This window comes from Drosophila subpulchrella, chromosome 2R (assembly GCF_014743375.2).
Source record: "Drosophila subpulchrella strain 33 F10 #4 breed RU33 chromosome 2R, RU_Dsub_v1.1 Primary Assembly, whole genome shotgun sequence".
Classification (NCBI taxonomy): Eukaryota; Metazoa; Arthropoda; class Insecta; order Diptera; family Drosophilidae; genus Drosophila; species Drosophila subpulchrella.
In genome coordinates this window covers 11,883,722-11,906,511 of record NC_050611.1, presented here as the reverse complement: position 1 = coordinate 11,906,511, position 22,790 = coordinate 11,883,722, and the positions used below count along the sequence as shown (strand labels likewise).

Here is a 22,790-nt window from a genome sequence, read left to right as displayed (position 1 = left end):
TACCTCGTATCACAGCGCATTGTCTTATTGTTTAATGTCTGATTGTGATTGTGGTCCTGATTGAGATTGTCCTGCCCTTGGAGGTGATTATCTAGCTGGTGCTGTGGGTGTGGGTGGGAATGCTGATTTGCCGCCGCTGAATGGACAAATCCCGCTGTCATTTCGCTCTCGCTTTCTGTTTGATGAACCCGCGCACTTCTTTTCGGCGCGAACATCTCACGCCAGAAACATCTCAAACGCAACTAAACAAACAAGGACCAAGGAAAATAAAAGCTTTTGGCTTTGGCCCGAGCAACCCTCGATTTTTGGGTCCTTGAGTGGGGAGCGCTTGAGAGCGGCGGTGGAGTGACTTCTTGTAAGTCGATTCATTCAGATGAGTTTCGAAGCGAAAGTGAAAGTCTTAGTCAAAGGAAAATAACGTCCCTTTGAGCTAGAAGTCCTCGCTTTATCCCCCCAAAAAAGTGCGTGAGGCAAACATTTCGAGTGGGAATTTCGAGTGAGTCTGGGATCTGAATGGACGGACTTTGTTTTGGGGTTCATCTTGGCCGAGAGGGTGGGTGGCGGCCATAAAAAGCCTCCCGTCTCCCCGGATGACTGACTGACTTACTACGTTTCGGAATCGCTCCCCCAGGGGTTTTCATATAGGTATGTACGTATGTACTGGTAGATGCCGGCTTTGGCCAAAAGTAAACAAACGCACTTTTTTCTTTCACGGTCTTCCCTTTTTGGAGACTTCTTTTTGTTTTGGACGCGTCGTGTGTGTTGCTGAAACATTGTTGCGTGCTCTTTTGGAGATTGCCGATGGAGATTAGGGAAGAGATTAGCGGTGATTAAGGGGATACTCCACCTTTCTTACTTGTCAACAATATTTGTTGACAGCTCCCGTTGGGCGCCACGAAAAATAATCTCTAGTAAGGTGATCATTGCTTAGTAAATAATTGCAATATTTGAGCTTAAATATATTAATGGAATAATAAATAAAGTAACGCATATCAATGATCGATACTTATCTTGGTTCAAAATGGAAGCATTGGAATTTACATGGGTGTGTGACAGGGAGATAAAAAAAAAAAAAAATTCTTGAGTTAAACAAAATCCAACCCCCGGAATTAGTATCAGATAAGTGAAATCATGATTCTATGACCTTATTTATATTATAATCGAACTTTAGTTTTAGGAGAGTTTACCATACTTTTAATGAAAAGGTTATATTTGAATAATGTAACTTTATTACTTTCGTTACTTAAAATAACTACTTTGCTTTTAGATTCCACCAAATACCTAAAATTTATATCTATGATAACTACTTTGATTCCAGATTCCATTCAATACCCCAAAGAGGACTTCCAGTTAAGGCCAGACACTTGAGCACTTGAAAGATCACTTTTTCGGGTCAGCTTGGAACAGATTTACACAATGCTCTTGGAAACTCCCTCTTAATCACTTGGTAGATCACTTGTTGGGGTCACTTGTGGGTCACTTGAGGGTCACCCAATTCCGACACTTACTTGCTCTGGTCGACCACTGGCTGCATGGCCCACCGGCTGCCCAGCGGCTCCTCCTTCAGCGAGGTCATCGGTCCGCGCGGCTGGTTCATGTCAACGGCGGCGGTGGGCGGCAGGCCGAACATCAGGCCGCCGGCGGATCGCGGACCGGAAACGGCACTGGGGTACAGCTTCCGGCCCCACTCCATGCCCAGCTCCAGGGTGGGCCAGGGGGAGGCCGAGCTGAAGCCCGGCACCGGCTCCTCGGAACGCAGCTTGAAGCCGTCGGTGGCGAAGCTGTGGGTATGAGGATGCGGATTCGGATGCGGATGGTGGGAGTGCGAGTGCGAGTGCTGGTGGAGATCAGCGTACGCGGCGACGTCTCCTCCTAGGCTTCCTAATCCTGCGCTGGAAATGGTGGCTGCCGTTTTGAAGGCGTTGTAATTTTTGTTTATATTATTTTTTTAGAACTCGATCGGTTTGTGGTTTGGTATTTGGTTTCTTTTTTGTGGTCTTGGGTCTCCGGAGAGCTGACAATCAATCGCGAAACGAAAGTGTGGGTGTTTTTGGGTGAACTCTGGCCAATGCACCGCAGAGAATTTGGGATTTTCGGAAAATTGGTCTCGCAACAAGTTTGAGCGGCGCGCGGTACCGTCCCGAGTGGCTGTTAAACCCCAACTGAATCCTTGCCAGCGATTCTGCAGCGACGGTCGCGAAGAAGCGGCGCAGCAGCAGCGCCGCGGCAGAAGAAGCGTTTTGAAAATGGAATCGAAACGAGTCTGCGCCACTGGGAAAGCAGCTGGTGGTGAGGAGTGGAAGGGAGAGAGAGTGCGCCGCGCCGGGGGTGTGGTGGCAATGGAATGGCAATCTCTATATATATATGCACATACAACCAATGGCCAGCCAATCCCGTGGAGAGACGAGATGAAAACCCACCACCATGGTGGTCCGCCAGGAGCCAGAGAGAGAGAGAGCGGGAGCGAGCGAGCGAGAGCAGCCCCCTAGGAACGGTGCGAATGGAACCGCAACGACGTCCCCAATCGAGAGGGGGCGTGTGTCTAGGATCGAGGTTTTGGGACCTCTCCATTTCAGCGAGGCGAGGCGCTCTATTCCCAGGCACCTTCGGCTCGGCTCTTCTGGGGAAACCAAAGTGTCAACGCCTGCAAAGACAGACCAAAGGCAGCGCAAACACAATGGCAAACAAACGGTAACGGTAACTAAAATCCAAAAACATCACTAGGGAGCCCCAATGTACCCGTACCCCCCTTACAGCCCCACATGCTGTGCTCAAACCCGATTGGTCAGATGAGCAGCTGAAATCAAGAGAGATTTTCTCTTTAGCCATCGGCAAAGCAGTTCGGAAAGCAAGCAGTTCAGTGGAACGACAGGGAAATAGTGGAACTATAAACGTTCGATAACATAAAATATGTTTAGTGAGCGGAAAATGGAGAAACAACTTCAATAATTCTTTTAACATTTTTTGTACATTTGGGCTTACTTTTGGAATTTAAAATTTAAAATTGACCTATAGGTCACATAGAAGTGTTTTTAGTGTTAAGTTAAAAAAATAAAGGAAAGTGATAATTGAATGCTTTAAACAAAAATTGTAAAAATGTGCTAGAATTAAAGAATAACGTGTTTTACATTTGCTGTATGTTATGATATAGTCATAACATATCATCACAGCATGATATCTTACATTTTCCAATAGTTATAACTTATAAGAAGATTTGAACTATGATTTTTTTCTAATAATATGATGTTAAATTTAAAAATTTAAGAAGGTATCCTTTAATCCTTTTCATAGTTGTGTCAAATCTATTATTTCTTTGTAACTCCACCTTTGTTTGATAAATTTGTTGTGAGTTCAAAGTTGATTAGTCATCATTTTCGGGTTTAACCCTTCTGACTTTCGCACATTATCCGGGCAGAAGAAGTTGTCAAACACTGTGGAGTACCTATAGGTATCCCTCCGTATTCCATATTCCACATACACATCCCTCTCTTCCTCTTGCCAAGGATTAGTTACCGGAACCGCCCACAAAATTTTCACGCCTCGTTAGGAGAACAAAAAGTGAAAAGGTCAGGGGATGGCATTGGTTTTGAGGTTCTCTGGGTTCGGATGAAAAACAATTTGCATTTTCCGCATTTGCGGTTTCAGCCTGTGACCGATTGAATAAACGAGGGAAAGAGAGAGCAACACACACAGCTTGTTTGACTTTTCCGTGAATTAATTTGAGGGGCGTGGTAATCTCATTAACTTCTGACAAGGCTGAAAAACTCCGTTAACCAAAAGTCGGCAAGTGTCAGAGGAAGAATCAACTCTTTTCCCGAATTTCCACAACTCCCTCGAATTACCGGTCTATTTTTGAGAAGTTCTCGAAACATCTCCCCAGAGCTGCGGGCACAATTTTTATGTTTAAATCAGAGGAAGATGTCCCCAGACATCGCTAATTAACCAAAATACCCAGAAGGAAATTCCACGCCCCTCTACAAATAAATTTTCTTTTTCCGCAAAGGTGAAGAAAATTCCCCGATCCAAAACTGGAGGTCCGCGTGTTCGATTAACCCCTTTTATCACGCCCAATCCTCAGCGGACTTGCTGGGCCGCGACAGCTGTCATGGCACAGGGACCCCTTAACCCCTGCCACCCCCTTGTTTGCCGACGCCCCTGGAATTTGACTGAAATTGTTTACAATTGGATTTACATGGCGCTGGACTTTCACTAGCCAATTGCTAAATAATTTGTTGGTACGCTCTACGTATTTGATATTTACCCCTCCAATGGCGACTTAAGGGATTATCAGAGGGGTGGGAAAGGGACAATCGGAAGGACTCTCGTCACCACAATAACAATTGTGTCAATTAGCCGGAGGCTTGACTTTTAACCATGAGCGGATATCTAGGTTTTAGGAATTTTTAATTAATTGAGAACTGAGTTCTGGATTACACATTTATTTACCTTCAAATTACAAGCCAACGCTCATACCACTTTTTACGAATATACTAACTTATTTTATTTGTCCTTACCTGTGATAATACTAATTTAATGTATCCTTTAACCAAATATATACAATAATAAATAATTTGTATTATCTGATATCATATTCGTTTCCTTAGGAACATTTAACGTGTAAAATTAAATTAGATCTCGGCCAAAAAGAAGTATGTATATATTTTTCTGTGATCATTTATAGACGGCCGATTTATGTTTAAACTACCTAATAGCTACATACATTTTTCATTTAACGTAGAAGATTTTCCAGTTAAATTTCTGATGTTTTAAATGCGATTTTTTTATAAAATGTAATACATTTTTCTGAAACCTTTTAAAGAGTTAGATTTTTTGAGTAAACGAAAATCTTAAATATAATATAAATACCAATATATTGTAATTATGGACAGATTTTCCCAATACCGAAGTCAATTTTTTTAAATACAATATTGGAAGCATTTAAAATCTCAAATTCTTGTCAAATATAATATGTGAAATACCCACATACTGGCTTTATGCTTATATTTAACCCATACCGTACAGTAACCCTTCTCATTTCCGATTTCCTTGAGGAAACCCTCACCCCTTTCCTGCGGCATCACAGACGCCATCTCTGAAGAAACCATGAATAATTCTAATATGCATACTGAGTCGCATGTAAATGTCCCATTTGTCACTCGTAAACAAAAAATATAAAGGAGGAAAATAAGAAGGCAACTGCAGGATCAGGATATGAACTCTGTCCATATGCAAGACATTCACAGGGTCATAAATAAGGGCGAGCGAAGGAAATTCGAGGCGCGAACATTTTAATTAGTTTCCAGCTCTCAAGTCGAGTCGAGTCCTTTTTCCTCTGCACAGGACACTTATGCAAATTACCCGGGGCCCCGACTAATGAGAGGGGCTAACATACCGTGAAAATAAATCATATTTAGTTACAGATGGAAAGATCTTTCCCTGATTTCCACCAGTCATCATCGGCATTGTCGTGAGAGTTCGGGGGAATTTAGTTTATTCTCCCCACGGACTGTGACAGATGCCAGAGATCCATCCAAGTATGTTTTCCGAATGACAGTTGCATTGTCTACACCGCGGACCACCAAAGTTTTCGATTCCATGGAATTTTCTAGGAATTACCAACCCCACCGCACTTGCAGCGATTTTTTAACCAAGTGCTCAAGTGTTTGCCACTCTATTTCGAGGGCACCAAACTGGACTCGAGTGGCACGTGGCATGGGAAAAAAGCCAAGTACCTAAATTTAATTAAATTATCTCAAACACGTGTTTGACCAACTGCAACGATTTTGCCCAAACAATTGCCAACCAGTTTAAATATTTACCCAATCCTCGGCCTAAACGTTCTCGTGAGGGTAACTCCCAACTCTTAAACAAAACGAAAAAAAAAGAAAAAGGTTTCGTTTACATAAGAATAACAAGGGGTTGGAGGCAACAAAAACAAAACCTTTCTTCAGATTTGTTATTTAAACAAACATAAGGTTAACCGGGGGCCAAAGTGTACAATCTCTTCCCACAAACATATTTTGGCACATCCCATCACTCTCTTGTCTGGGAAAAACCCGTTTATCAATCGCATAAAAATCGCAAAAAATCATAAATATTTACAAGTCTCGCTCTGCGATCTCAGCCTTTCGATAAGCATTTTTGTGGCCGGTGAAAACAACCTGGCCATAAACATGAAATTATTTTTCAGTCTGGCCAAATATGCGGAGTCCAACGCATCAAGTACGAGATTGGAAAAGTGCGGCTGGTTCATTAACTTTGGTGCGACAAAAGATTGATTTGTGGCCAAATAAAGTTAGCCAAAAATTCAGAAAATTATGGCGAAGGATATATTGGATTCAAGTTTAAATCAAATACAAAACTGTGATGTAGTAAGAAATATTTTATGTTGTAGTTTAGAATCTAGACATCTAGATAAATATTTTAAAGTCAACCTAACAAAAATGTTATAAACTATTTTTTGTCTTTAAATAAAAATTTATCAAGTTTTTCATTAAAAATTAAATCCTACAAATAATTTGATTACAATTTTTATGAATTTTCATTCATTAAATTTAGTTTCCAGTTGAAGTTCCCCCAAAATTTGTTGTAAATAAATTGATGTAAACTTTTATGAGGTGCTTGTCTGCGGAGAGGAATTCATGCATCTCATTTGGGGTTTTAGTGCAGCTCCCCTAGGGGTTTCCCTGCCCATTTTCCCTTCTATTTTCCCCTCCTCCATTTCCACCTGGAGAAGCGTGTCAGCATTGGGGATCCTCTGGAGAACCACAAAAACGCGAACCCACTCCTGGAAATGCGGAATGAGCTGCGACACATTTACTAGATTAATTAGCTCATTTACGGCTGACAATGTCCGCGTTAATTCCCTAAGAATTAAATGATAACATCATACGAAGTGGACTCCAAAAAGGTGTTCTATGTGTCAATGAAACGGACCGGCAAATGCTCGATGACACTAATATGTGTGTTTGTAGAGGGTTATCTCCGGTGATTAGGGGTGTGGGGTTTTAGTGGGGAGGGGTAGGGCAGTATCTGAAGTGCAGCCGATTTGCATAATTCCAAGGACCAGCAACGGACGCACCCTTCGCTAACCTTACGCCCTGCTAGTTTGAACCACTCACACCTTCCCCGATCATCTTTTGCGCACCCCATCTTATTTTATTCCAACTCCCCCTTTTTAAACTGCACTAAGAAAAAATAAGCTATAAATTAATAATATACCTTTTGCTGATAAAATACAATATTTTTAATAGAGCTTGGATTTCATAAGATATTTTATTATTTATTATTATTATTTATTATTTACTCAGAAAACCGATTAAATTTCTTAATTCTCTAAATTTGGTCAACCTAAACTCTAATGAAAAGTATAATAAAAATCCTATCATTTTATTTTTTAAACAATATAATTATTAGAATACATTTTTGTATAAATGAGAGCAGTTAACAACCCTCAAAGAATATTGTGTTCAAAGAAAGAATATATCTCGTACTTAAAATATATTGGTTCTAAAATTACCAAAAAGTTGACTGGCTATACATTTTTTAAATTTTGTACTTTTTTTGAGTGTAGTCAACAATAATTTGACTTCATTATGCGAACAGTTGTTGCCTTTAGTTTTGGTAATTTATTTCAATTTTTTCAGTCTTCCGCTGCTTGCCGCTGCCGTGGGCAAAAAGGGGTTAATGCTCCTGGAGTGCAACCCCTGGATATATGTGTACCTATAAAAATCCTAGTCCTGCAAATGTTCATTTAACTGAAGTGTGTGTGGAGAAAAGGCCTCAAATGTTTTGCTGCTGCTGCCATTGTTGCAATTGTAATTTGTTTTTATTGTTGCTTTCCGAGGGAACAGGATTTCGGGTGTGGCCAAAAAGGCGATTCTCTTCTTCAGTCAAATCAAAAACGTTTCTAGGCGAAAGAGACTGGCCTATCACAACATGCATAGATCCCAGCATTCATAATTAATTTTTGTGAAATTTTCAAGACTCATCGGGACCGAAAGAATGAGAAAAACGGCAGCAGGATGGTTTAAATCCCGTGGGGGCAACCTTTTTGGCCATTTAGTCTCAGTGTCAGCCACAAACAACAGCAAACAAACAAGAAACTGGTAACAAAATAACGGTATTGGACCTGGGCGTGTGTTTAGACCACATTTTCGATACTGGACAGCTGCACTCTTGGCCAGAAGTTTTGGAAAACAAGGATATTGCCACTTAGCTTCGTCTCATTCTAAATGTTTTCTCAGAGAAAGCAGCCCCTTCCCTTTTTAAAATCCTCTCAAAACTTCAGCTTTGTGGTCCTGCTCTAAAGGACATAACCATGCATATAAATTTGATTATTATTAAGTCGGGCACATTAGTGAGCATTTCTAATGAACGGAGTCGAGCAGATCCTTGGGCCCAAAAAAAGGGTCAGCCCACAGACACAGCCCACACATGAGCTTGTTAAAGTCAATTTATAAATACTCAGGTTTATGGTTTTAAGTATTTAAATATTTAGCACACTTCTTGGCCTCAGACTGTAGCTGCCTGTCTCTCTCTTACCTTATATACCCCTCTCTTTCTCCGCGCGTGTGAGGTGAGGCTTTTATTCATAATTTATGCGTCCGCAGGGCGACACTCATTCATTGGTGAGCTGGAGTGGGTGTGAGTGCACTCATTAACCGAAGGATGTCCTTAAAGGTAAATGAGCCAATTTAATTTAAAACGGAAAAAACTGGTTGGTTGTGTGGGCAGAACTCGCTGTTTTTTGGATTTATAAGAATTTTCTTAAAAGTTATTTGCATTCAATTGTCAAACTATATGTTAATAAAAAAATATTAAACACATTATTTAATACGTTTGTATTAGGATTCTCTGAAAATAAAACATACGTTTGTACAAAATGATATTTTCGGCAGTATATAATAAGTTTGTATTAGTTATTTTGTAGTACTTACAAATTTAAATTACTATGTACTAACATATCATTAGGATTTTTAATTGGAAGGGTTTTTATACCCGTTACTCGTAGAGTAAAAGGGTATACTAGATTCGTCGGAAAGTATGTAACAGGCAGAAGGAAGCGTTTCCGACCCCATAAAGTATATATATTCTTGATCAGGATCACTAGCCGAGTCGATCTAGCCATGTCCGTCTGTCCGTCTGTCCGTCTGTCCGTCTGTCCGTCTGTCCGTCTGTCTGTCTGTCCGGATGAACGCTGAGATCTTGGAAACTATAAGAGCTAGGCTATTGAGATTTGGCGTGCAGATTCCTGAGCTTCTTACGCAGCGCAAGTTTGTTTCAGTTGAGTGCCACGCCCACTCTAACGCCCACAAACCGCCCAAAACTGTGGCTCCTACAGCTTTGATGCTAGAGTAAACATTTAAACTGAAATGAATTGTTCTCATCAATACCTATCGATTGACCCAAAAAAAATTTGCCACGCCCACTTAGACGCCCACAAACCGCCCACAAACCGCCCACAAACTTCAAAAAATCGTTAGTATGAACGCGGATATCTCGGAAACTATCAAAGATAGAGTATTGGGATTTCTTATTTAGATTCCGTAGCCTTGTACGCAGCGCAAGTTTGTTATGCGAATATGCCACGCCCACTCTAACGCCCGCAAACGCATTTCAATCTCGCTTTGCTGCTTGCATATCTCCATTTCCCTTTGGTCCCTTTAGCTGAGTAACGGGTATCTGATAGTCGAGGTACTCGACTATAGCGTTCTCCCTTGTTTTTATCAAGATTTGAGTGGGATGAAAGTATAAACTCAAATAAATGGCCGCAAAGTTAGGATGCACATTGTAGCCACTAAAATATCCAATAGTTCATAATTTTATATATTCCAGTTTGGAAATATACTTTCAGAGTTCTAATTAACAAAACGATTTTGATTAATTTACTCAATTCCCGCAATTAGTTAAAAAGAAATGAGCAAATTCAATCGAGCTAAGTGAAATACAGCACTCTAAGTGCCTTCCCCCAATTCAAATTTTCGTAGAACATTATGCGCTGCCATCGAATTGACCCGATAGAATGAAGCCATTATGATTCCGATGTTCAGCTTAGCGATTTCAATTATCGGGCATGTAAGGCGGGTGCTGCATTTCCGAGGGGGGTGGTTGGTTGGTTGGGTGCATGGGCGCCGCACGTGCCGCTCGTTCCGAGGTCGCGGAGGAAAATCGGTGGAATAACCAAAAAAGCCAAGGACACGTGGCAGGAGCGCAGCTTCCGAAGATAAACATAATTATGCAATCCGGAGGGGAACGGAAAGTTGGCCAATCTGATAACACGCAACGAGATTTGTCATCATCAAACAAAGTGGGCGTGAAAATTGCGGATGAAACCAGCCAAGGGGTCTCTGATCCGCAGGAAGGAAGCGCTGTAAGCGGAGGATGTAAGGATGCAGAAGTACACGACCAAGGCTTCCTGGCCGGATGCAATCATGTCCACGGCGTGTGCGCGAAATATCCTTTGTTTGTCTTTCCCAGGACTCAGAACCCACCAGGACCCAGGAAAACGAGACAGCGAAAAATAGTCGGAAATAATTGCCAAGCAGTCGGGATAATAAAGATACTCGTGGACTCCAAGTACATTATTGCCATTGATATAACTGGCATATGCTAGTCGTAGTGGCTATGAATTGGTCCTGGGAGTGGACTGGGTAAAAATTCCAGATTCAGTTCGCGTTTCCACGCCACCAACCTCAATGCATTTCACTTTGTCTTTGCCTATCCTTTTACACTTGGAAAAAAGTAATTAAAATATTGAAAATATCAGATAGTGTAATGTTTAGAAAAAGTTTGATTTAGGTAGGAATTCTTAATGTCATGTTAACCATAGAACTAGAGTTAAGTAACTGTCTCGAAAAATATATTTTTCGTAATATTGTATTAAATTATTTTCAATTCCTCAGCCGATGATTTTTAAGTTTTATTATTATTTTTTAACTATTTCTTAGGTAGTACTTTTAAAAAATTAAAAAAGTTATTATGCATCCATAATAACTATTTGTTGTGCAATAAATAAAGACTAATATTTATTTATTTCTTATCTACATAATGTTTGTTCTTTAGATGCTTTTTAGCCCTAGCTGATGCTGCGAAGACTTCTATATTTTTCCAGGTGTATCATCCATTCCTCTGACCAGCACGTAGTTCATCAGGAGGCATCTTTTGGCCTTGTGTCCTTGCTGCGCATTAAAGTTTCATTCGGCCGAGGCCACTTGGCATGCGAGAGAGTCACTTTTGACCTGGCTGAAAGGATACTAATCATAGCACTGCCTCCATCACAATCATCGTCCTCTGCACATCCTCATCAGGTTGATTGCGAAAAATCACTGGAGAAATCAGGCGAGGTTCGTTATTCCACACTGACATATTTGGAGTGGTTTTCCCAACCACCCACTCACATTCAGCTGACAATCACAAGCAAATTTTTTGTACACTTTTTTGTGTATTTTTATGCGAAAAACATTGAAAATCAATTTCAGTTGAGGGAGGTTGAAGCCATATAGTAAATTGTCATTCAGCCCCTCTCAAAAAAAATGTTGAAACATAAAATACAGATTTGACCTTCTGTTTTGGTTATATTATTTTCTTCAGCTGTTTCGATAACTCATATTTTTCGCAGCTCCCCAGAGATGAGAGAAAAGCATTAATGAAGGCCAAAGAAAATTTTATGGAATTTTACTTGCTTTTAAAATAATTTGTGTGTGGTATTTTTTAAATTTCGGCAATGGGGAAAAATTAAAAAAAATAGTTGGCTATAAATCAGACAGGAAGACGATGGTCAGGAGCTAATACCCATGTCCTGTCTGGCGATGAAAAAGGGGGAGGGGCTCCTTGTCCCAAGTCGGCTGTCAAACATAATCACCTTGCCGCCCCACAAGTTCTATTCTCAAAGGAAATTTATGTTTTTTATATGGACGGCTAGTAGAGACAAAAGTCTGTGTGTGAATGAAATATTTTATTTTGCTTTTTACCCGCCCGCCCGGCCGCTCTTTCATTTTTTAGCACATTTTGTAATTTCAACACGTTGCCACGTACCGCAAAAGTTTCTTCTCCAAAATGTCCACCAATTGCATTGTCGAGTGTCCACCACTCGGACTTGGGATCTAGACTCGGATGATTAATGGTTCCGGGTTTTCGGACAAGCTCGGCTGGTCCAAATAATAAATCGTTCAAATCGGCTGGGGATTATTTTTCCGAGTAGGCGGTCAGCATTTTGCTCTGTCACCATTTTTGCGGAAAAAAAGGTTTTGTTCTTTCTCTTTTTTTTATTCAATTTTTGTACATATTTTGGCCACAGAACGTGTGCGAAATTCAAAAATATTTCTGTTCAACAAATGGCAACAAATTCGTTGACTTATATTAGATTAATATTAATCCAAGAAATTGAATTCTTTGACGTGTTAGGAAAAATTGTATATTGGGGATGTAACAGGCTTAAATAGTGAGTGAAATAGTAATAATACGAAACGGCATAGTAATAAGATATTCATTTAAACCCGAAAGTAGGTACACATATGTTCAATGAAATAGTGAACATTGTTCATGTTAGGTTTTTCCCCGTAAATTTAAATTATTTTTATATTTATTTATTTAAGCCATTCATAACCGTTAAGCAAGTCCCACAAACACACCCATTTAATAGTAAAACCGGTTGGGTAATGACTAGAAGGATTTCCTAGAGTATATATGTTAACGTAAAGTTAAATAACAAGATTTGATTTAATTATTTCGCCAAAAACAAACAAAAACCCGGTGAAACCAGTTCAATTTCTAACAGATTGGGAGGTGAAACCCTGCAAGATTTAATTAATATTCATATATTATAATAATTCGGAGGCGCATGCCAGCCATTTAACAAATTAAGGTAAACTAATAGATTAAGCTACACAATTTTAGAACATGTGTTTCTGATTCTCCGTATTTTGGGCCATCTTAGGTGTTGGCCACGTTGTAATCAGGTTATTGCCCTAAGCAAAAAACAAGAATCGAGAAGTTCTCTTTTCGCTCAAACACGAATAGGGTCAAAAACAAAGCTCAAGGCGAAGAGTGGGTAAAAATAACAAGGAGGTAGAGCGAGGGCACTTGGCCAATTTACACGAGGTGGCCGAAACAGCTTGACTGGTTCATAGTCGAATATAATGCGAAATACAAATAAAGTGAAAACAAACAGAACAGAAATTCCCAGTTGGCGGTTTGGCTGCTCCGTCATGTATTCTTCATTATCGTTAACTTTTTGGGGGATTTATTTGTGAGAAAAACCAAGCTGGCGGCGGAAGAAAGAGAAAAAAGTCAACTGAGAGAGGTGCTGATGTTATTAAAGCGCATGAATCACTGGGCCTAACTTTATTTTTATGAGCCCCATCGCCAGATTTAAAAAAAATCTTTAATAGCCTGGCTTCTTTTGTTTATTGTTGATTCTACCGGTGGCAGCGGAGTTATTTGCCCAACTCTTCTGGTTGCCTGACGGCTTCTGCTTGTTCTTCCACCTTAAGATGATAATGATGTTGATGGTTCGCACTACGTCAGCTTCTAAAATTTCCATATAAAAGCGCCGGGCAGCCGCACCGCGAGCTTAGTCGTTTTGGAACTTTTCACGCGTTCGCTGCCTCAGTCTTTTGTGTTCGTCTCTGTGAGTGTTGACCCATAGATATCCCCCCACCTCCCATCGAGATCCCCCGTGAAATACCCCTACTATAGTGATATAGTGTTTTTACAGATTACCCGCTCCACAATGAAATACGCTGTGATTGTGTTGGCCATTGCCATGTTTGCGATTTCTGCCGCTTCAGCCTCTTCCGGTGAGTACATCATTTAATTATAATTAGTGGAGTGTTTAAGCCCGATTCTAAAATTACATCATCGCTAGCCAAGGCTGCTATCGGGTTTAGTATTAATTTGATTAACAAGTCAATCGTCGACGGGTGCAGGTATGTTAATAATACCCAAAAACCTATCGAACCCATCCGGAACCCGAAACTGGTTTGTGAAATTCGCTGGCTCATTAACTTTGCGACAATGTTTGCCCATCAAAACTTTCCGCACATCAATTTCGTTTTTTTCTCGAATAAAATAACTATTCATATTCGCATAAGGTTTGATCATTCACGCGATTGGAGAGTGGGCAAACTTTCACATTAGAAAAAGAAACTTTTATTTTATTTTATTGGTAGTAAATAAAACAAGCTTTCGAACTCTTTATGGGAGAGAAACATAGAAAAAGTTTTTAAACATACTGAGTGTATTTAGCTGTAAACGTAGCCTTTAAGTAGCCGAATTTTAGTATTTATTTAGTAATGATAATTTAAATAGAATAGAAATAATATGATTTTGAGTGTACTTACTCAGTTGGAACATAATACGATTACTAATAGTTAAGTAAAACGTGAGTTTACTATTTTTTAAGCAAATTTAAAAATAATAATAGGTTTTTTTATTAACCTTTTAGAATTTTCATAGCTTTTATGTAGACAAAGATATATATTATAATATATTCAACTTTTCGTAGCTGGCCAGTTCCTGCCCCGTGCCTTCTTCACTTTGGACGCGGAGGGTCACCAGTCAGATGTCCACCCTGTGAACGCCCATCTGCTGAGGCGTCTTCGTCGCCAGGTGTATTCCGCCTCATCATCCTCCTCCTCCTCCTCCTCATCCAGTGGAAATGGCGTAACCTTCGCCTCCACCTCGCACACCATTCAAAATGCCGATGGTTCCGGCTCCGCTGGCAGCTCTTACACCCAGCAGCAGGCTGCTCCTGCTTCTGTGGGAGGGTAAGTTTGGCCAACTCAATATTTATTATAAAGTGTTATTAAAACTCCTTTCTCTTATCACAGCGTGAGCTTTGAAAGCCGTTTCGGTGAGGATTCTGCATCGGGCCAATACAACCCCAGCTATAACACCGGGGCCTATAATGGTAACAACGCGGCCTATAATAGCAACCCGGCGTCCTACAACACTGCTTCCTCCGTCAACACCAACACCGGATATGGAAGCACCAGCAACTACCAGCAGAGCTATGGATCTGGAGCCGTGCCCGCCACCCAAATCCACCAGACCGTCACCACCTTTGATGCCAACGGCAACCAGAAGGTGACCACCGTCCAGGGTGCTACCGATGAGACCGGTGTCCTCAACGTCCAGAAGACCGAGGCCCACTACTCTGGTTAAAAAATGGCGGGACGAAAGCTTTTAGAATTTAGTTATTTTCGAGTGTAAAGGAGTAAAATGTAATAAACTAAAGTAAAGTAAATTAATTTAACGCTTGCGTTTACCTGTATGGGGCTGGAATACACTCAACAATTTTAGTGTCTACATAAATAAATTAGAAGGTTTAACAATTACCATCCTCCTTTTTTAAATCCAATTCGTGCTTTAAATCTCTTAAAGAGGGTTTAAAAATTATACTTTTTTTTTAGAGTCAACTAAAATAAATTTGAGAGGTCTTAAAATGTTTCAGATTGTGGTGACAACTCAATAACGCAATTAAGTTTGATCAGGGCATTTACAGGCCAATTTCTATTTTAAATTTCCATTTCATAACATTAGAAGAAGCAGTGCTTCCAATTGCATGCCTCTTTCAATCTTTCGCTTGCCATTTGGTTGGGTCAATTAATTGCTTCTAAGTGGGCGCACTGCCACGCCCCCTTGCAGATGTCGCCGGTTATTCATTGCGGTTGCAGTCGCTTCCACTTTTGAAGTGCTCTTTTTTTTGCACACTTTAGATGATTGCATCCCACATTTCATATCCTGCAAGCACTTCCCTGTAACCTGTAACCTGCATCCAATGTTCTTCATCCTCCTGTTTAATCTCGCAGCAAAAAGAGATGAATTGTGTGAGTGAGTCAAGGGCGTAGTCAGGTTTTTTCTTTAAGGGGTTTTTATGATTCTTAAAAAAGTATAACCATATATACCATTTTAAATTGAATTTATTATCGCTGATAACTTATTATACACTTAATATTAATTATATTAGGTTATAGGCCAAAGAATAAAATATACATGTTTAAGGAATGAGGGTTATCCTAATCTATAAACTATTCTGACTGTGATCATCCTTAATAATCATCAAAATAATTTATTGGGGGGTTTTACCCCGAATGTCCTGCGTACGCCTCTGTGAGTGCAAGAGGGATGGCGAGAAGTGCGCAGTACTTGCACCGCTGAGCACAAACAATAGCCAGTGGGCGTGTGGGGGTTAATCGGGCGTATGTGGGCGTGGCAGGCAGTGTTGGTAAATGCTTCGAGTGTATTAGGGCAGCCAAGCGGAATTTCACAGCCTCCAAGGCTGTTAGCGTTGATTAAAAACTAGTGCTCTCGAAAACAAGAAAAGGGAGCTGTGACAAAAACAACTATTTTCAACAAAAAGAATATAAAATGGGGTAAAAAAGTCGGAAAAGGTAGGCAGAGGAGTACCGAACGAGATATGAATATGGGATTTGCTTGGGGAATTGCTCAAATCTCAACAGGTGCACGCACTTTTGAACACATAAGCCATCTCTTTTCCTCATCCGTACTCCCCCACATGCAAATGTAGGAAATGTTGTGGCAACTTCAGTGGGAAGACAGCGAGGCAGAGACTGCCAAAAAGTTTTTAATTATTATAATTAATTACTTTGATCTCTGACTGGCAACTCGCTCCTTCTCGCTGCTATTAATTTACTTGATTAAGATGGGGTTTTTCCCGCCTCCATTATTAAAATGTATCTCACATAATTGGGAAAGTGTAATGAATTTACTTTTTCAGCGAGACCTGCGTTGACTGTGATAGATTTTCATTAGAGCGGACAGCATGTGTGGAGCGCGGCTAAGGGTTAATTAGGGGAGGGCCACAGGAAGGTTAAGGAGCTTTCGGTTAGAGAGATTAATTCATCATAAGTGCTTGGAACTTTCAACTATGCATAAATTATGATTAACCTAAGCCTAAGGGATTTGTATTTTGTTAAAGAAAATATTTCATATAATTTAGGTTCATACATGAAGGTTAAGGTGTCAAATAAAAAAAGTTTAGATTATAGTAGAAGAAACTATTTAAAGACCATAATATAATGATAAATACTAATACCAAATCTTCTTTGTGTCATGCTTACCTTTTCTATGAATTTCTGAACTCAGTAATCCCCAAATTTAGTTGATGGCTCATTCTATTTTTGATTTTATGATTGAACCTTTAACTTTAACAAAGAAAAAAAGAAAAAGGCTAAACTAATCGTAGAATCAGGTTTTTGGCGAGGCGTTCTTTTCCATATTCTGTAAACATATCTTACTCATACTCATATAAGTTTAGCTCTCAGTCTTAAAGCACCTTAAGACAATTAGGTATCCATACTTGTTTTGGCTAAAAATTCATCAGTCCACAGATTAAAATTTAAGCTAGAAAAAGAGTTTATTACCCCTTGTCAGAAGCAAAATCTTCTTTTTATTTTAATTATAAATCATGGTTAAACTTAGCGCTGGCTTTAGTTAATGAAAATTATAACCTTTCGCGATCTTCGGCGAAAGCCTAATTTAAAGAGATAGATAAAGAGGGAAATCAAAAGAACATGCTTCAGATCGCGTGCTCTGAATTTTCGATGAAACGGGACTGTCGCAAAAAGCGATTCTTCTGCTTGTTCTTGCACCATTCCAGTTGAAGAATCGTCTGCTGATTGATGGGGAGTCAAGCGGAGACAGCGGACAACTTGCAACAAATTAAGCGTCTTGTGTGGTCAAGCGTTGCGGTAGATCGACGCCACCTGGTCAGGTAGCCACCACCACCACCCTGCCTCATCGCCATACTCACTAGCTACAGGTAAAAAAAAAGTCTTAAGAAAGATACAAATTAAGCACACAGTAAAAATATTTGAAAATTTGCAGGGCAGATCTTTGAGGTTGTTAATATTGTTAAGTAATAGCAAAAGTAGATAATTTACATAGATAAAATTCTAACGTTCTCATCTGAGTTGAAAATGTTCTTAAAAATGGAACGACATTTATGAAATTGAAAATATATTTCTTTTGCTCAAATCAAGTTGTATTGTCAGCATTTACATTGTATATCTCAACAAATAAACGTTTAGTCCAGTCAGTAGTGTATACTTATCAAAAAAAATATAAAATAAACTCAGTTTAACTTTTCTCTTTTCACCATTTCGTTCTAATATTGAGAACATTGATACGAAAACGTACTTACACGGTTTTTAAGAACGAATGTTCTCAATTCAAGAACAATGTACTTGAATATTTCTCTCTGTGTAGAAATTCCGTAATCTTTTTGGAAAATACCGCTATCGTGTATTTAAAAAATATGTTTAGTAGATCAATTTTAAATTTTCTTTTAAGAATTAAATATTCTAATATCAAAATAATTTGAAAAATTATTGGGCCTTAGCACAATAATGTCGTTTACTGGAGATAAAATTAAAATGATTCCAGCAATGTTTTTATTGTTGTGTATCCGGAATATAATTTGAAGCTTAGGTTATTTGTATCTTCTTTATTTTAAGTGTATCTCCACATCACCCCCTCCCCGATTCCGATCCCATTGGCAATTTCCAGAGAGTGACCACCGCCGGCGATGCCTAAATTCAGCTGGACACGAGCGCCAATGCAGCGATCAAGTGACATTTTATTGTCGGCAATCCCTGGCTTTGCCTCTTGATTTTTCGCTGCTGCTGGTTCTGTTTTTGCTTCTGATGCATTTGCTATTTAGAGGCATGAAAGCAGCGACGGATAATTGACAACAGTTAATTCCATTCCATTGATCGCTGGAGCGTTGAAATGTCGCAAATTTAATTATTGAAGCCGCACGCTGCCAGTGCCACAGGAATCCCCCCGTTGACTGTGGGTGGGCAGAAATGCAAGGAGCCCGAACATATTCTTACCCCCTATTAAAGAAAGATTGTTTAATACAAAATACTGTAGTTTTCCTATTGACTTTTGTTATTAAAGACTGTTGCGACCTTGGTTTAGATTCTAATGATCCTAATTCCTTAAGGTTTTGATGTAAGATAATATCTTTGAGAGTGGGTGCTCCAATTTTATTTACGAAAACCAGTTATGCAGCTGTTCCTATATATTCTCAATAGTTGTTAACACTATAATATTTTTAGGAAAGAATATGATGAATTTGAAATATTTTATATTTTTATATCTTATCTTTTTCTTACTTTTCTTATCATCTTAATTTATAAAATTTTTTTAAAATGGTTGATAGTTATATTTTATATTAGGAAAATATGTAAATATAAAACTTTTGACCACATTTTTTTGAACTACAAAACCTTTTGGGGAAACACTGAAACAAATCTCTTCTTTTCAAAAATTCGGCTACATATGGATGATTTTTAATTTTATTTCGATTGGAGTCTTTTTTGCACCAGTTTACCTGCGCCCATTGGGTGCGGTAGTCTTAAGCACTTTTTGACATTCAAGCCAAAGCAAACAAAAAGGTTCAGGCAGAAGGGATTGGGGAGCAGTAAGATGGGCAGGTGGATCAGGTGAGTCAGGTGAGTGCCGCCAAACGAGAACCAAACAAAACGGACTGTTTCCTGACAAATTCCTGTCATTTCGTCAGGAGCAGGAGAAAAAGCTGGCAAAAAAATGTAAATGGAGCTGCAAAAAAGGAGACCAACGATTTGTGCAGTCATCGGAAGCGGAAGCCAGGACTCACTGCCTCCTTCCCCATCTCCTCCTTCCTCCTCCGATGACCAAGTGACGAGGACATTCGGTCCTCGGAGTGAATCAAGGATAAAGCGCAGTTGTGAAGGCAGAGTAAAAAGCTCTGTTGACTTAAATCGTTTAGGTAAAGTTAAACAACTTGTTCCGTTAATTGTTAAACAATACCCAGTCGAATGGAGGGAAAACAGAGGGTCTGAGAGCTTTTCCCTTTCCCTGGGAGATTGACAGAATTGCTGGGAATAATTGATGGAAAAAGTGGAAGCAAACAACTGATGAAAATCTGAAGGATGGAAATGTTGACGTTTAATTGATTAAAGATGGATACGGTGAACTATAGTTTACCTTTAAAAAATGTATTTTTTACATCGAATGAGTTCATATAAACACAAAAATATCTCTTGAGGTTTGTCAAAAAACATTTATTTTTGCAGAATGGTAAAGTTCTTAACTTTTTCAAACTTAAACTAATACAATACTCTTTATTTAAATTAAAACCCAGAAGTATTTTGTTGGGGGCACCATATTAAAATAATAATACCTTCAAAAGAATTTAAAATAATTTCCGACCCATTTATAACCCTTGAAATATAATTATACTTTCCTAACTGAGTTTCGGGGTCTCCAACTTTAATTGATGTTGCTAATGAACCCTTGTTCATGCAATATGTGCACTTTTCTGACGCTTCAGTTATTTGTTGCTGTTTTCCCACATGCGGGGGGTAATGGGACGGTAGTGTCCTTGCAAAAGGGTGAAAATTCCACCCAAAATAATGGCAACTGTAATGAAAGCAACAACACAGCAGCCGGCATAAGAGCAATAGCATCTCCATATGCAGACATAGATTTCCGTTGCGTTTCCCTTGGGGCGTTTTCCGTTTCATTCCATTTCTCGTAACTCTTTTTTTTGCTTTTCCACACACTTTTCGGACCTTTCCTATTGTACCCATTCTTCAAAATGGATGACAATGGCAATAAACATAGCATAAATCTAAATTTACAGTCTTGTTTAGGATAATGTCAACATTTTGCAAATTATTTATTATATACTAAAAGGTACTTTATATATTCATGGTAAAAAAACATTTATAAGTTATAAAACTGATATTTAAAGATAGGAAAAAATATATAATAAAAAAAACCCTTAAGAAATTAAGTTTGGGCCATTAAAATTAATAAAAGCACAGCAAACCTAGGTATTTAACGCGAATCAAATGTATTTGTTGTATTACGTAGTTAATAAAAATCTATTTTTTCATAAAAAACTTTAATCAGAAACTTTAAAATTTAAAGTAATCAATTGATTCTAATTTCCATATTTACCTATTAAAACATTTCCAAAAATAACGAGATTTTTTAAGCACTCAATAAGCTTTTCATCTAAGAGCCCGTCGATAAAGCAGTTTGCCATTCTCTTCGGATTCTACTCTTTTCGTGCTTCTCTTAGTTCCGAATATTACTCTTAAGAAAAACAGTTGATTCTTATTGGTGACTAGAAATGAAAGAAATTGGAGCAAAAAATAAAAGAAAGTGACCAAATCGACATCAGAGTTTTCTTTGGCCAAGTTAAAAAAAACCTTTCTTTCAAATATTCATACAGCTGCACCGCACGGGAAATTCATGTAAATTTTTAGTCGCACCCAAGATCCCGAGCTAAATTATGAGCACATTTTCACTTCAAATTTGACTAAAAAAATGTTATTTATTGCATGAGCCAGACGAAAAAACCAAACAGAATTAAAATGCATTACAAACAATTTGTTAACCGTGAAATCCGGAGGGTTGTGGCTGCTCTCCGGAAAGATTGTAAGCAATGCATATTAAATTTACGATTTTTTCTGTTTTTTTAGATCTACCTTCGAGTTTATTTAATAGAAATGTTCCGGCAATTAAGCTTCCGACGAATTTTACACTTTTGTGCACAAAAACAAAGTGGATAAAAAACAGGACAGCCTTTCCATTGTTTGCATATTTAATAAAGCTAATCAAAAACACGTCGCGCCCTCGCCGGATTCGAAAAAACCCCGATCCCTATAGCCATAGCTTTAACCCCGCCCGAATCCAACGATTTTAGGGGAGTGAGGCGCTGCAGTGACAGCATCCTTCACATAATTTATTGGCCAGCACTCAAGGACACAAAGTCGGGGAAAGACAGGCAAAAAAATCAACAAACGCCGTACAAACAAACGGATATCGAACAAAACTGTGAAAAACCCAGCGGGAAACCACCGACGGCAGCCAAACTAATTTGTTGTCAGTTTTATGCGACAAAAACGAAAACAATAAAGCAGTAAAAACAAATTGTTAGAAAGAGATGCGGCGAGGGGAGTGAGGGGGAAAACGCGAAGGACTACGATCCTTGCAGCTGCCATGAAACTGGTGAATTATTGATTGAATTAATATTTATTATAGAACTATATACTATTTATTCAATAAAAAAGGGGGTGAAAAATCAGGAAATTCATTTTTACGTATTCATGAAAGAAACCTCTATTCCAAGATTTTTAATATGTTTTTGCATGAAATGAGAAAAATTGACTATTACGGATTGTTACGTAACTATAAAAAAATGTTAGCAACTATTCTAGTTAGTGATATGTATTTTGTTGTTATTTTAGTCACTATTTAATAGTAAAACAAGGAAGAACGCTATAGTCGAGTACCTCGACTATCAGATACCCGTTACTCAGCTAAAGGGACCAAAGGAAAATGGAGATATGCAAGCAGCAAATGCGCCACCTACCGGCGGTAGACAGATTTAAGCGTTGTGGGCGTTAGAGTGGGCGTGGCAAAGATTTTTTTAATCAATCGATAGGTATTGACAAGACCAATACATTGCAGTTTAAATTTTTTATCTAGCATGAAAATTGTGTGCGCCACAGGCTTGGGCGGTTTGTGGGCGTTAGAGTGGGCGTGGCATATTCGCGTGACAAACTTGCGCTGCGCTCAAGCCTACGGAATCTAAATCTGAAATCCCATTTCTCTATCTTTGATATTTTCCGAGATATCCGCGATCATATTTACGATTTTTTGAAGTTTGTGGGCGGTTTGTGGGCGTTCAAGTGGGCGTGGCAAACTTTTTTTTGGGTCAATCGATAGGTATTGATGAGAACAATACATTTCAGTTAAAATTTTTATTC

The 22,790-nt window shown here is 39.0% G+C and overlaps 2 protein-coding genes across 11 annotated transcripts in view; one reads left to right on the top strand and one right to left on the bottom strand.

The window, feature by feature from the left end:
• LOC119549760 (transcription factor collier) overlaps positions 1-1,932 on the bottom strand; it is a 28,796-nt gene extending 26,864 nt beyond the window's left edge. For 7 of the 9 annotated variants that reach the window (XM_037858003.1, XM_037858008.1, XM_037858004.1 and 4 more), the window contains exon 1: positions 1,509-1,807. In XM_037858003.1, the coding sequence (XP_037713931.1) occupies positions 1,509-1,693 (185 nt within the window). In that variant the 5' untranslated portion in view covers positions 1,694-1,807. Of the gene's footprint in view, positions 1-1,508 lie in introns of all 9 variants that reach the window. The other 2 variants (XM_037858012.1, XM_037858013.1) reach the window with 1 other exon arrangement.
• An 11,638-nt stretch (positions 1,933-13,570) lies between these two features.
• On the top strand, positions 13,571-15,256 carry LOC119550333. Of its 2 annotated transcripts, none has more exons than XM_037858950.1 (4): positions 13,571-13,630; positions 13,707-13,799; positions 14,507-14,768; positions 14,832-15,256. In XM_037858950.1, exons 2-4 carry the CDS (start codon positions 13,733-13,735, stop codon positions 15,163-15,165), a joined length of 663 nt encoding a protein of 220 aa, XP_037714878.1. In that variant the 5' UTR covers positions 13,571-13,630; positions 13,707-13,732; the 3' UTR covers positions 15,166-15,256. The 2 variants fall into 2 exon arrangements, with proteins under 2 accessions (XP_037714878.1, XP_037714877.1); XM_037858949.1 differs by having other exon boundaries at positions 13,585-13,630; positions 13,718-13,799.
• The last annotated feature ends 7,534 nt before the right edge of the window (positions 15,257-22,790 follow it).